General features: G+C 39.4%; 1 protein-coding gene across 1 annotated transcript; it reads right to left on the bottom strand.

The window, feature by feature from the left end:
• Window positions 1–11641: 11641 nt before the first annotated feature.
• Window positions 11642–14104, bottom strand: oraov1 (oral cancer overexpressed 1). Its single transcript, XM_005802680.3, has 5 exons — window positions 13984–14104; window positions 13403–13508; window positions 12983–13053; window positions 12497–12614; window positions 11642–12327 (listed from the first exon to the last, which is right to left on the bottom strand). Exons 1-5 carry the CDS (start codon window positions 14040–14042, stop codon window positions 12256–12258), a joined length of 426 nt encoding a protein of 141 aa, XP_005802737.1. The 5' UTR covers window positions 14043–14104; the 3' UTR covers window positions 11642–12255.
• Between the last annotated feature and the right edge of the window lie 206 nt (window positions 14105–14310).

Here is a 14310-nt window from a genome sequence, read left to right on the forward strand (position 1 = left end):
GACCTATTTAATAAAAAAAACATTTTACTAATGCTTATTACAGTGTAGTATTAGGTAGTCCTATACATCAGTAGGTATGAACTGATGCAGAGTTTAATGCGTCCTCTGGACTGTAGCTCCAGTTATTCCTCTAAAAAATAACTATACCTTCATAATTTTCAAATACTTGAGTTTGGTCTATATTCACGAAAATTAATTTCAAGTGATATGGACCTATTAGTTTTATATGAAGTATAATGTTGGCAAAACATACACTCATTAAGAAAAATAAAAAGTGAAACAAAAACTCCAAAAAATGACCACCAGAAAAGTGATTGATACATAAATGTGTCACTTAAAGCCAACAATTTTCCATGGTGTTCCATCAGGGCCTACAATAGATATAGACATATACTGTATCTACGACCTAAATTATAATGTTTGTTCAGTTAAATGTTCTTAATTTATTTCGAATAATCTTTTCTTTTTTTTTGTGATGCTTTTATTGGCTGTGCCACTGTTCATGTCTGTGTGAATCATTGATGTGTTGTCCAATCAGATTTCAGTATCTATGAGCTTCAAGCTAATCTGGCCAGGTCTTCAGAAGGCCTATGTAAAACAAATAGTATGTCAGTGGAACTGTTCACAGAACCAATCAGATTTCACTGCATGAAAAGTGGGATATTCGACAGCTATTGACACCTAGCACTGCCGTGCGCTTAGAGACTGAGGGCAATCAACAAGAGTTTTTGTCTGAATGTAGGGAACTGTGAAGAATTGACAAACACTGTGTGAGTCCGTGTTGCCCTATCATTCCCCTCCTCTTGGCCCTAGGTGAGGCTTTCATATTTAAAATAAGTTTCTGGGACCAATGCAAATGCAAACCAAGTATTGATCACCGGCCTTTCTGACTGTAGTTTCTGTCGTAGCTCACCCATTTTCCCTTCTGTGCACCACCCAGGTCTGTTTACCAGTTCCAGGACCCGACCAAAACCCCTCAGTGTTATTACCTTGAGAAATAATGAGATTTGTTTAAGTATAAAACAGGCATTAATGCCGAATATGTTCAAATGTTCCAAGTCATACAAATGGAACAAATACAGAGTGACATTCATCATCCAGTGCTTGGCCACACTTAGCTCACCTTAGGCATATAACCAAGTTTCCATCCCTAAGTAAAATTTTTAGGTTAAATTTGATGATACATTGTCAACATTGCATGTCTGTCAAGCTCATCCAAGATTGTGTAATGGAATGCAGACAGAGCCATCGCTGTACATATTTCCAAGAGAAGGGTTTCTGCTGACGTGAAAACACTGCGCTTTACATAAAGCACATCAGTTGTGTCATCATCTGACAAAGTTCCAATCATTTACACATGTAAAATATTGGTCATTTTAGTACCATAGGCACATGTCGATGACTCTTCTGAAATGACCTCCTAATCAGGACTTTGTGGTTAAACATTCTCAGTATTTAATCACAAATACTGGAATACAGGCTCCAAAAAGCCTATATTCCACCATGTACTCCTTCAAATGGAGATGTAAATACATTTTGGTGTTGCAGTGCAATGGGCCAAACAATTTAACACATTTTGAGAAGTCTGCAGGTATTGTTAAGTTATACAAGTATGCCATGAAGAAGTATGATTGGAGAAAGAATATTCAAACAATGATCTATCTTATCCATTAAAATATATCTTACAGGTGTGTTAGTTTTGGTTGAATTGATGTTATAAAAGCAGAATATACAGGATTACATACAATAGACTTTTGTTGAACATGATCTTACTTTGACATTCCACCCAGCTGTAGGTTTATCATTTCATAACTTAATCAATAATAATATTAATCATAATAAAGAAAAACATGTTCCAGAATGGTTCATCATACAAAAAATATTTTTGTGAACAATATTCAAACTAAATGTTACTCTGCACTGATTGCTTTAAAGACCCAGAGTCCGGTCATATTGGAGTAGCAATCTGCATTAAATACCACAATATGAAGAAACTACAGATAATTTATCACAATTCCCTGATTAACTCTTGAGTTTAAATTGAAGAGCAAAATAGTTGAAAATATGTGATACCTTTTGATAGAGTATAAAAGTTTTGTTCTTTTTTTAAAAAAGTTTTGTTAGTTAAACAATAAATATAACTCAGACATTATCAATATTCTGTATAAACTAAAAAAGGAGATAGCTCAAAGTAGAATTGAGTAAATAAACATCTACCCAATTAAAAACATTTAGTAATTAAATATAATAAAAATGAAATATATTGTCACATAATTTTTTGAAAAACAAATCTTCTACAATTTATTTTTTCTGTCAACTTCCATTTCACACTCCAGTCCAATTGGTGGCAGTAATGCGCTTTTATAGTTGGTCAGGCACCCGCCACTAAACTCCAGAAGATGATCTGCACAAACGCTGAAGCCAACAGTTTGTCCATAAAGCTTTAAGAACAGCAGTCCGCTGTGCTCAGTCTATCCGCTCCACCTGCTTAAGTACAGATGGAGTCACACACTTTGCCGCTGTTCGCTCTGAACCGGCCGCTAGGCGGTAGCTCAAGAAAAAAAAGGATGTCATACTCTTTGCATCGCACATGTTTTAATCATTAATTTTAATAATGCCTATTGGTCCAATTGAAAAAAAATAAAAAAACTTGGACATCAATCAATGAAATCGCCCCAGATGTGGCATGTTATCGGCCCATTTCATAACCTGCTTTGGCACAAATTACACATCATTTCCTACATTCTGTGTACAGATTTTTCTTCTGATGATTTTTTACAATACCAAGTGCTTTTAATTTTTTTTCTTCCAATTTTTCTGAGTGTTTTCTTTTTTTTTTCTTTAAAGTTGTTTTATTTTCTGCAAGAATGTATTAAAATGATGTTTTTTGGAGTTTTTAATGTTTTGTGTGTGCATTCCAAGCTGGAAATTGCCACAAAATTTCACAGTAGTTTCATAAAGACAACAAAGATGCCTGTAGCTCATAAAGATTGTCTGTTCTGTGTTAACAACTGATGCATGAAGGCAGAGAGTACTGGCAGCAGAGGAGGTGGCATTCTGGGAGGATGGCACCTAGGAGGGGTGTCAGGATGGACTGTGAGGGACCCCAAGTTCCCTCATCCAGGAGCTCAGTGACCTCAGGTCTACACTACAGGAGAGACGCCGGGTCTGTCCTGAACGCAGCACAATGTTGGATCATGTTTGGACAAAAAAAAAAAAACACTGCCAGATGCTCCAGAAGTGGACAGTGGACAAGCATTTATGTCTTACTTTGTGTGGAAACAACAAAAAAATAAAATGAAATAAAGAAAAAAAAATCTGTGCCTCATTTATGTTCCTCATATATGAATGAACATGTTGCATATAAGCAATATCATATGAATATATTTTAATACATGACTATACACAATGACTATATTAAAAAAATATATATATTATTTTTTATATAGACAGAGGATTCTCAGCTATGACCGGTTCCACTGGTTACCGCCTCTGAGGTAACCTGGTAAAAACCAACAACTTGTCTGACACTCTTTGTTTCATCCAGCAGGGGTGTCAAACTCCAGTCCTCGAGGGCTGCAGTCCTGCAGTTTTTAGATGTGCCACAGGTACAAAACACTGGAATGAAATGGCTTAATTACCTCCTTGTGTAGATCAGTTCTCCAGAGCCTTAATGACCTAATTATTCTGTTCAGGTGTGGTGCAGCAGAGGCACATCTAAAAGTTGCAGGACACCGGCCCTTGAGGACTGGAGTTTGACATCTGTGATCCAGAGGGTCTGGGCTTTCAGGTGTTGAGAAATTATTGCTTCCTGTTGCTCTCATTTGTATGTGATGTATGTAATGCGCCAGTTCAACACTAAGAAACGTAGCAGAAATTGCCTGCTCTGTTAACAACCATCGTCCACTGCGAAGAGAAGAGCTGATCCGAATGAAGCTGCTGCTAATCTTTCATAGATTATCTGTTTCATGCCATGCTGCCACGACATGGTGACAGTTTTAACAAATATAGAAAAAATATATTTTTCTAAGTTATATACTAAATTTTCAAACATTAAGTTAGAGGTCAGACTAAAATGTTTGTTTTTTTCTCAAAAGAGGCCTCTTTGTTGTCGCCATTTCCATGTGGAAGTGGCTTTAGACATAACGCCAGTCATCTACACATTATGCCTTGAGTCAAATCAGGAGGTGGTCATAAAAGACAATACAAAACATAAAAAAATACTTTTCTCCCCTTACAAGCCTTCCAGTCTGCAGGCTGTACAAGGTCAGGTGGACTAAAGAAAATAATTTATTCAAATCAACTCATAAAAAAACAGCAGGACTCAGCACATCTAAAACTATAAAAACATGAAAGTCAAATTAATAACTGCACACTTTAAGGCCCAATTCATTTAATAACTATTTAAATAAGCATTTAAAAATTTTACATTGTGCTACAAATTCATTTTCCCTCTTACAAATTTTATTATATCATGGTACTAGCTTAAATTTAAGGAGAGGGCATGAAAACTGTTTTAAAGAAACCAGATGTTTGGAGAAATTATTAACTTGTGCTACGTGTGTGGATGAGGGTGAGACAGAGAGACAGACAGGCAGAGTGAGATAGAGACAGAGAGAGAGGAGGAGAGAGGGAGAGAGAGAGAGAGAGAGAGAGAGAGAGAGAGAGAGAGAGAGAGAGAACTCTTGATTTGTTATGCAAGGAATGTCTTTGATGGGGCTTCAGTGTGGAGGAAAAGGCGTGAAACTCTAATCCTTTCCCACAGACCTGCCAATACCAACTGAATCAGCAGCAGACAAAGACCATCAACACACATTACATACAAACAACCATGTATCCAAAGGCCTTTTGAGACATAAGACACGGAACATTAATGCCTTCATCAGACTGTTAAAACAATGACATGCTTAATGTCAGACCAGGGTCATATTTACACTGATGTTCAAAATCTCCAGTTCTGACCTTATTGTAGTTTCACATAGCACCTTGTTAAAAGTAGAGTCTGAATGGGGATTTTCCATGAAGTTTACAGACATAATCAATCTCAACAACACAGTGCTTCATGCAGAAATGATGGCAATGTCAGAAATGTGTTAATAATGTGTTTTCTACATCACTTGAATTTTAGTCATTCTTAATAATTCAGAATTTTTAATTGGGCCTTTTCTAGTTACTCTATTATTTCTGAGCTTAAAGCTGCCATATGTATGTTTTATAAGCCAAATGTTTATATATATATATATATATATATATATATATATATATATATATATATATATATATATATATATATATATATATATATATATATATATATATATATATATATATATATATATATATATATATATATATATTTGTTCAAATTGTCACCATGTCGTGACAGTAAAATATGAGACAGATAATCTCCTCCACTCCTCCCCAGTTGTTCTACTGCCATCTGCAGAAATGCACCGCTCCCAGTCAGAAACAACCAATCAGAGACAAAAAGAGGTTTTAGCGCTGTCAGTGACTCTTGTGTACACGCTGCTCAATGTGCTAATGGTGGGGAAACAAGTTACTGCCACAGTCATCGGTGGCCATGCTAACTAGCCCTAGCATTCAGGACAGACTCTGCTGCGGGGAACCAGCTGCAGCGTAGCAGAAAGAGAGGAGATAGGTGTGAGCGTCACACAGTGAAAATGTGTTTTATTTTGATAGTGCAATTATGTATATATTTGATCATTTTCAGTGCATGATTTTGACTTATTTTATTTTAATTTCTTGTTTGTGGTGTTTTTGCAATGTCAAAATAAAACATTGTTTTCATCCAACAGTGGACTCTTTGGACAAACTGCCTGGAGATGGTCAGCAGTTTTTCACAGACCTGCCAGAGAAACTAAAAGGTGCGTTGGGTAACAGCCAGACAGAACCACTGACTGTGATCGCCAGGTGAAGAAGACGGATCGACGTGATGTGCTGGTCCATTCTCACAGCAGAAAGGACAATCAGTAGAAAACAACATGTTGGATTGACAGCAGGGCAGAGATGAACCTCTAAAACTTTCCTCTGACATCTGCAGTGGAAAGTTTTAGAGAACACTGATCTGTGTTCCTCCTTATTGGGAGGAACACAGATCAGATTGGCTCTCTTGACGGTGCTTCTGGCCAGCGTCTGTTTGTTTTCAGGGCAGTGAGCCTCTGAGAGGGGCCTGTTGTGGATGACAGCGGATCTGCAGCCAATAGAGAGACGGCTGCGGGATGGAACCAGGAAGTTCCTTCTCTTCCTGGATTGGACTGGTGTGATTCCAGCTTAAGCATCCTTTAATTAAAAATGTAGAGAACAATCTGATTCTGGACTGTGAGACTGTCCACAGAGACATAGACCTTCATTTCTGCAGACATGAAGGTCTCCAGTCTCCAGTTGGTGGGTTCTTGTCACATTTCAGTCAAGATCTCATCTCCATCCTGACATTTTGAGTTATTTTATGGACTTTTAGCTTTTAAAAGCAGTATTTTTTTAACTGTACAGTTTCCTTAAAAATGCCTTATTTACTCCTATTTGCTCCCACAGGAATAAACATGCTAAGTCAAACCTGGTCTCTGTTTTCCTGCTTTCTGACTAACTTGCTCTCCCATATTGTCAAATAAATTCTTGGTGTGGCACTAAAGACATACCAGCTTAGTGTTACATGAGCATGATTGACAGTGTTAGGCTCCTCCTCTATCTTATGAAGTACACCAGTTCTTCCTGCAGCAAATCCCCACAGCATGATGCTGCCACCACATACTTCACATTTAGGACGGTGCAAGTGTCCCACTCTTTCCTACAAATGTAAGGATGGTCATTATGTCCAAACATTTCCACTTTAGTTACATCAAATCACATGTCTCCAGAAATAAAGGTCTTTGTCTCTGCGAACAATTATAAACTGGCTTTTTATATTTCTTTTGGAGTTTTGGTTTCCTCCTCGCTGAGTGGCCTTTCAGCCCATGTTGGTACAGAACATGTTTCAGTGTAGACAATGACTGTATTGGCTTTTGTTAGAGTTGATTCACACATTTTGGACCAGAACCGTCTCCTGAGGACTATGATTGGACATTCCCATCATGTCTATACTTGGATATAATTGAACAGATGAAGGCTGCATGAATACCATGATTCTCATCACCATCCAGAGGATGGCGGCACAAAATATCCTAAAGATGACTCCAGAGTTCTACTCGATATTCCCATGTTAAAGATTGCCTCAACATATTCCTCAACTGCTTGTCACACTGATCACAATAGAGTTTACATACATAAACTTGATATGCATGACTTGGATCAAATGTTCTGAGTTTCCTTCCACAGTATTTTTCTGGAGTTCTGCTTCATTCCTCCTGACAGAACCACTGGAACTGGGTCAGGTTTGTGACTGTCTTGCTCACACACACTTTTTGAGTTCTGCCTATAAATTCTCTGTAGGACTGAGGTCAGTGCTTTGTGATGGCCTCTCCAAAACATTGACTTGGTTGTCTTTTGAACTAAGTTGATGTTTGGGATCAGAACTGCAGACATCCTGTCTGGGCCCAGGACAAGACAATCTAAAGCTGCTTCTCCATTGTCAAGTCCCACTCTAACCAGTAAATCTCAGGTCCAGTTCTAGCCCAGGTTGGAGCGTCTCCATTAGGGTGAGAGCGACTGTAGCCAACCTCTCTGACCACAGGAGAAACATTTATGACAAATTGAGGAGAAGGATGACAACAACTGAGGAGCCCAGAACAACCTCCAAAGAAATCAAAGGTCAAGGTACATCAGTGCCAAATCCATCATTGTTTGAATCAAAGTGGACTTCATGGGAGACGACCAAGAAGGAAAGCACAGCATAAAAAGTGAGACTGAAATTTCCCACAATGCATGCTGACAAGCCACAAAGTTTCTGAGAGAATGTCCTCAATAAGACGGGAGAAAACTGGAACTGGCTCATCAGCTCTTTGCCAAGAAAAGAACTTTGGGAAACATGGAGGAGGCTGTGTTATGCTCTGGGGCTTCTTTGACTTGAGTCTGTGCGGGTTTGAGGAAATCTCAAGACTATTGAGGCATTCTGGAGATATATTTAGTTATAGGCATATAGCTATATATAGACATAGAAATATAGATAGACGGGTAGATAGTGTACTAAAAATAAAAGTTGCCACACAGTTTTACAACGCATCAAAGCTGCTGTATGACCAATCAGGCAGGGATGTTCCACCATGTTTTAATAAATTCTTCAGTCTTCTATAACCAGATAATTGATAGTAATGTGAGCCAGACATGATGTCATACTATCGCATGAATGAAAAATGTACAGACGTGTCTCAGTGTTCACTTCCAGGACAGAGGGTGTCTTCTACTATAAGGAGGTTTTTCATTCTTCCTCTTCTCCTCCTCCTTCTCCTCCTCTTTCTTGTCCTCCTCCTCCTCGTGGAGCTGTTGCTGTGCTTGTGGGGAAATCTGATGCCACCATTTCATTCAGAGAGCTCTTCTGTGGCCGCTGCCGGCCGGCTGCATTTGTCACCACTGCTTTTCATGTCACCACTCACCACCTGCTCCCTGCATTCCTCTACATTCTCTCAAAGACCTCGGTCCCTCCTCCTCTAACTCCTGTTCTTCCTCATCCTCCACAGTCTTTTTTCTTCCTTTTATGATTTCTAGTCCACTAACATCTAGCCATCTTCAGCTGCTACACTCGTTTCCCATATTTTCTATCTTTGAATGAGTGCTTTGATAATTGCTCCTCCTGTCTCTAAATTTTCTAACCTAAAGGCTCCATATTGAGCTGCTGATCTGAATGGAGCCTCTCTCCCATTTGGCCCCAGCCACCCTCTCCTCACTCCTCTCCCCCCATCCCTCCCTCGTTTTCTTTTCTATTTGGCTTTAGAAGCTGCCGACTAGAAGACAGCATTCACCTGCCGCCTGCCGCCGCATAAACCAGCTGCTACTGTACCCTCCACACACATTCAGGGCTGTTGGGTTATTGTCAGCGTGACTCTGACAACAGCCGAATAGGAAAGCCGTTAGACAAAAGCTAAAATAGTCTCTTTGGTCCTTTCTGGTGCCTCCTGATTCTGCTGCTGCTGTTTGGTGGAAATCAGGCCTGCATGCAGCTTTTTCTCCAGGCAACTGAGTGCTGATGTGGTTTCATTGAAAACAAAGTCACAGATCAGGATTTGCATTGTAGTCATAGAAACTGACTGGCATCTTTCAGATGGTAGAAGGAAGCATGTGTGAGACATGATCAAGACTTTACTGCTGGGTAATTGTGACTGAGGTTAATGACAACATTTCTGCTTCTGCCACTGCTGCAGCATCCAGCATCCAGCATGTAGCATCCGGCATGTAGCATCCAGCATCCAGCATGTAGCATCCAGACCTCCAACCTGGACCTCATAACGCCAGGTATGCTCCTCTTCTCCATTCTAAGTTCTCATAAGTGATTTGAAATCACGTAGCAGCAGTGAACACACTCAGGATGGCCAGTTATTCTTTATCTATTATCATTAAGTAGATAATGGATCCAGATTTATATTGGTATAAATGTCTGGTATATCACAGCTGAAACACAGAGCACAAGGAGAGAAGGTGTGGGGGGACATGTGAGAGCAGGGTTAGGGTTAGGGTAACCCTAAGGAGGCAGATTTCCTTGTGCCTTAATTCTCAGGTCATTTTCATGCTTTGCACTAAATGTAACTATACCTAAAAACAGAAGTTATTATTTTGGGGCCTAAAGAGAACAATCCAGAATCAGCACACAACTTCTGTTATTCTGCTAGAAACTAGTGATCAGGTCCGAAACCCAGGTGTGGTGATGGACTCTGACCTGAACCTTCAGAGACACATAAACTCAGTTACAGTCAGCCTTGTATCATCTAAAGAACATTTCCAGGATTAAAGGAATAATGTCCGAGCAAGATCTAGAGATACTCATTCATGTGTGTGTCTTTAGTCACATTGATTACTGCAACAGTGTCTTCACAGGTCTGCCTAAACAGTCAATTAGATAGCTGCAGCTGGTCCAGAGCGCTCTGTATCTATAGAACCAGAACCAAACATAGAGAAGTAGCATTCAGCTTCTATGTGCCACAAATCTTGAATAGAGAACTTACAGAAAACTGCAAAACAGCTGGAACACTGAGTTCCTATAGATCAAGGCTAAAAACTCAGCTGTTTAGAATTTCATTTGAACCATAATAAATGGAACATTAACCAACATATGTGATGTGCATTGGTGGTTTTGTAGATGGCACTTGGCAAAATGCAATGTCTGTTGCTGGTTTAGTTGTTAACTTTATGATGTGCTTATTACATTTATTTGTTTGCATGATTTTTAACTGCATTGTTGTTGAATTGTACTATGCCAATAAACTTGATTGATTCATACATACTGTATACATACATATATTCTATTCTCAGAAGTATTTTTGATTCAATCTTCAATAATATTAAAAATATTATGATGTTTAATATCTAAGAACTTTAAGCTTGAAGGTGGAGAGTTAGCTGGTGTGTTTATTTCAAATCTCAGATTTCAAATATATAGATGCCGTGAAACTTTCAGAAACAGAAACAGTCTCAACTGTATCTACTTGTGGTTCAATCAATGGCTTGATTCATTTCTTACATATGACCTGCAGTTTTCAACACATTTAGCATGAACAGTTTGTGAAAAACCCAATACTGCCCCCTTGTGGCACAAAAATTGTGCCTTTGAATTTTTCTATATGGAGGACTAAAACGGACATAAGAATAAAATCAGCAATACACACACACACACACACACACACACACACACACACACACACACACACACACACACACATACACATATGTATTTTGTCTTTCCTTTTCCTTACTCATACATTTTCATCAAGAAATGTTTAGATTTTGTCTTGTCTTTTTCTTATACGTGTTTGTTGTTTTTACATTTCCTATCTCCTCTTTCTACTTTTCTTTTCCTTATGCATTTCTGCCTCATTATGCAAAAGAGGAGGGTCGGTGTCTAACATCTGAGTCTCTCTTCAAACATCTCTGATTCAGAGCTCCTAATTGGTGCCGATTGAAAATGGAGGCGTCTGGCCAGTGTCTCCTTAAGAACTTGAAATGCAGCTTATGATGCATTATTTTCTCTCTCTCCTTTTTGCACTCTCTCTGTATCTCCCCTTTCCCTCTCCTGTCCAGTTAGCTATGACTTTTGTTAAATTAATCTAATTTTAAGTTATCCCATGCATTGCTTTCCTTTATTTGTTATGGTTCTACAGTCAAGTCAAAACAAACTATATGCATTTATAGTGAAAAATGCATGAGTAAGCAAAAAGGAATTGAGAAACAAAGATGGTCCTAAATAGAATAGCTAAGCAAGTACACACACACACACACACACACACACACACACTCTCTCTGTCAGAGTAACTAAATATCATAACTCCAGTTATTACTGAAAATCAACTTCAGAAGACGTGATGATCGATAGTCTATAGTGACTTGAAGTCATTGATATTCCTGAAAGGTTTAGCGAGAGGCTTGACTTGAACACAGTTTGTTTCTACAATGACAAAAAATAAATAAATACCGATTATGAAGAAAAGTATCAAAAATATTTGACATCCTTTTTTTATTAAAATGTACACAAAGAATCTTTTTTGAAGTTGGAACTCTTTTGAGGTTTGCCTTTAAAAAAATTTAATTAGAAGAAAACCATCTTGGTCAAGGAAATAATGTGACAAAGAAGAACATTTCCTAGAATTTTTCTTTTCATAACTTCAGTCTCCATTCAGTCGATGAGTACAAAGTATTGAGGGCCTGACAGAGCTGCTTCCCTCGGTGACCGACAGAACTCAACCCTCCGTCTGCTTACTGAAGACAGAACCACAAATCATTTTCTAACTCAGAGAAGCAACATCAGCTCCCTGATCTAAAGCCTGTTTAGAAAGCAGCAGCTTCTCCATCAGTCATTGAGGATCCTTATCAAGGCAATAAATCCACCCAACTAGTTACACTCAAAACCATTTTTGGTTCCCCCAGTTCCTTGAGTTAATGTGAAGTCAGGACAGAACCAGAGCGAGTTCTCCAGCCCTCTGAGCCACTGGCCTCTGCTTCCACTGCTTCCTGTGAGGCCCACAGCGGCCCTCTCAGTCTGGCTTCGTTTCTTCTGGCTCTGCTGTCACGCCACGCCACGCCACGCCACGCCGTGCCACTCCACGCCACGCCACACAGTGCCACTCCACGCCATGCCATGCCACGCCGCTATGTCACTCAGAAAGACGTCCCTTCAGCTGTTCTGATGTAATCCTTAAAGTCAGTGGGCACATTCAGCATCGAGCAGACCTGCAGGACAGCAGATAGAGAACAGTGTTTTTTTTTTTTTAAAGAAAAGCTCATTCATTTGCTTTTAGTTGACATTTATTCACTAAAATTGAAGGTTTCCCACTGACAGAAACAACACACAGAGAGTAAGAGGGTCACTGTGACTGCAACGGGTCAGACTGATGTCTACCTGTCTGAACTTGGCTCGCAGCTTCTCTGTGTCCTCCTGCAGCTTCACTGACTGTGGGTCATCAAGGGGAAACTTCTGGGTCAAATTCAGCAGAGCTTCCAGAGCCTTCAGGCGCTTCCTGGGGACAAATCATCACGTTAGCTTCTGGGTCAGCCGAAATGTCTGGCTGCTTTAACCATGTTCTGCACCAGGAGTCCTACAGAGCTACCATCTAAAGGCTGTTTATTATTGTGACTTCATTAAATACACAAAAGAGATGCAAACATTTTCATTTTTTGTATTAGAATCATAATTCTGTACAATTATCTTTTTGCAAAAATAATTATGCTAACAGACAGGAAAACCATAACCTCACTGTTACTTTCCTACATATTCAGAGTTTATTAACTTTCTGGACTGACGGAGTTCTGCAGCTGTTTCATAATGACATGAATCTTCAGAGGTGCAGCTGGACAGTGTGGAGTCAGAGCGCCGAGCTGGTCGTACCGTGATCTGTCATCAGACTGGCGCTCCAGCAGACATTTCCAGCTGATCGCAAAACCGTAATAAAAGGAGATCTGAAAGAAAAAATATCAGACAGTTTTTAAAGCGACACACCTCAATTCAACTGGAGTTAGAATTAGAATGGTGTACCTAATATAGCCACTTTATTAGGTACACCACGCACACCAGTTTGCCTTTAGACCAGCCTCAGTTCTTCATGACAACATTATATTAGCATTCAACATTAGTCAGAAACGGTTGTTGACATGATGACATCAAAAACAGCTGCTACAGCATTATCGGTGTTATATCGGAGAAACATTTAAAGATCTAGTATGTTTGAATGTTTCAATAGTTCACAATTCATGTTACCGTTTGCTTTAGAATGGATGACTTGACCTGAGCCTCATCAGCCATACTCACCTCAGATGACAGCTTGGCTCCGTGAGACGCCCCGTGTCTCCAGCCGTTGTGCAGCCCCCGCTGGGTCCCCCTCTGGAAGCCCTCCTGGTAGCCCTCACCGCGGAACCTGGAGGTCAGAAAGAAGCTTTCAATCAGCAAGATGCTGCTGTCTGTGATTGGACAACTGTCTTCCACTTACTGGCCAACCAGGCGGGTTGTTTAATGAGAACAGGACCAGGTCAGCTATATTTTCTGTTTTAATTTATAAAGCAGATAATCTTTTTTATTATTATTGTAACTCATTTCATAATCACCACACATAGTGTCAAATATTTCAAGCCTTTATTTCTTGTCATTTTGATTATTATGATTGTACAGTAGTTTCTATTTCTATTCAGCCCCGTGGATCACATCTGTAGGCTTTTTACAACAACTTATTAATGCAGACAAGATGGACAGGGATCAGTCAGTGGCTGGTCTATTTCTGTTCTCTACCTGCTTCTAACCTAACCTGATATTCCAGAGGGTTCTGTATCCCTCCGCCTCTGAGTCGTTGGCTCTCCTCAAACATCGCCCGGTCAGTTCTCACCCACAAAACTCACCTTTCATCCGCGAAAAGAATACTGTCAAACAGATCCTCAGCTCCCTGCTGTCCAGCCATGTTTCTAACGCACTCCACTTCTTGGTAAGTGCATTTCTTCTTCTTCCGTTTAATGGCTGTTCAGGTTTTAGGCGCATTACCGCCACCTTCTGGACTGGAATGTAAATCAAAACAGCTTCGAAGTCAAAATGTTTATTTTTCTGATTCCAAATAAACTAAAAAAAAAAAAAAATCTAAACACAATCTAAATAGAATCGACAAGATTATTTTTCCAACAATCCATTAATCACTAACGGAGGCCTCAGAGAGTCATTTTTAAATTTTTATG

The sequence above is a fragment of the Xiphophorus maculatus genome, chromosome 4, assembly GCF_002775205.1.
Source record: "Xiphophorus maculatus strain JP 163 A chromosome 4, X_maculatus-5.0-male, whole genome shotgun sequence".
Lineage (NCBI taxonomy): Eukaryota > Metazoa > Chordata > Actinopteri > Cyprinodontiformes > Poeciliidae > Xiphophorus > Xiphophorus maculatus.

Excerpts from the sequence above, each read along its gene's own strand:
- oraov1 (XM_005802680.3), bottom strand. The coding sequence starts at position 14,042 with ATGGCTGGACAGCAGGGAGCTGAGGATCTGTTTGACAGTATTCTTTTC. Across the intron at positions 13,509-13,983 it reads ATTCTTTTCGCGGATGAAAG|GTTCCGCGGTGAGGGCTACC; the intron begins GTGAGTTTTGTG and ends TCTGACCTCCAG. Across the intron at positions 12,615-12,982 it reads CAGTCTGATGACAGATCACG|GAAGCGCCTGAAGGCTCTGG; the intron begins GTACGACCAGCT and ends ATTTGTCCCCAG.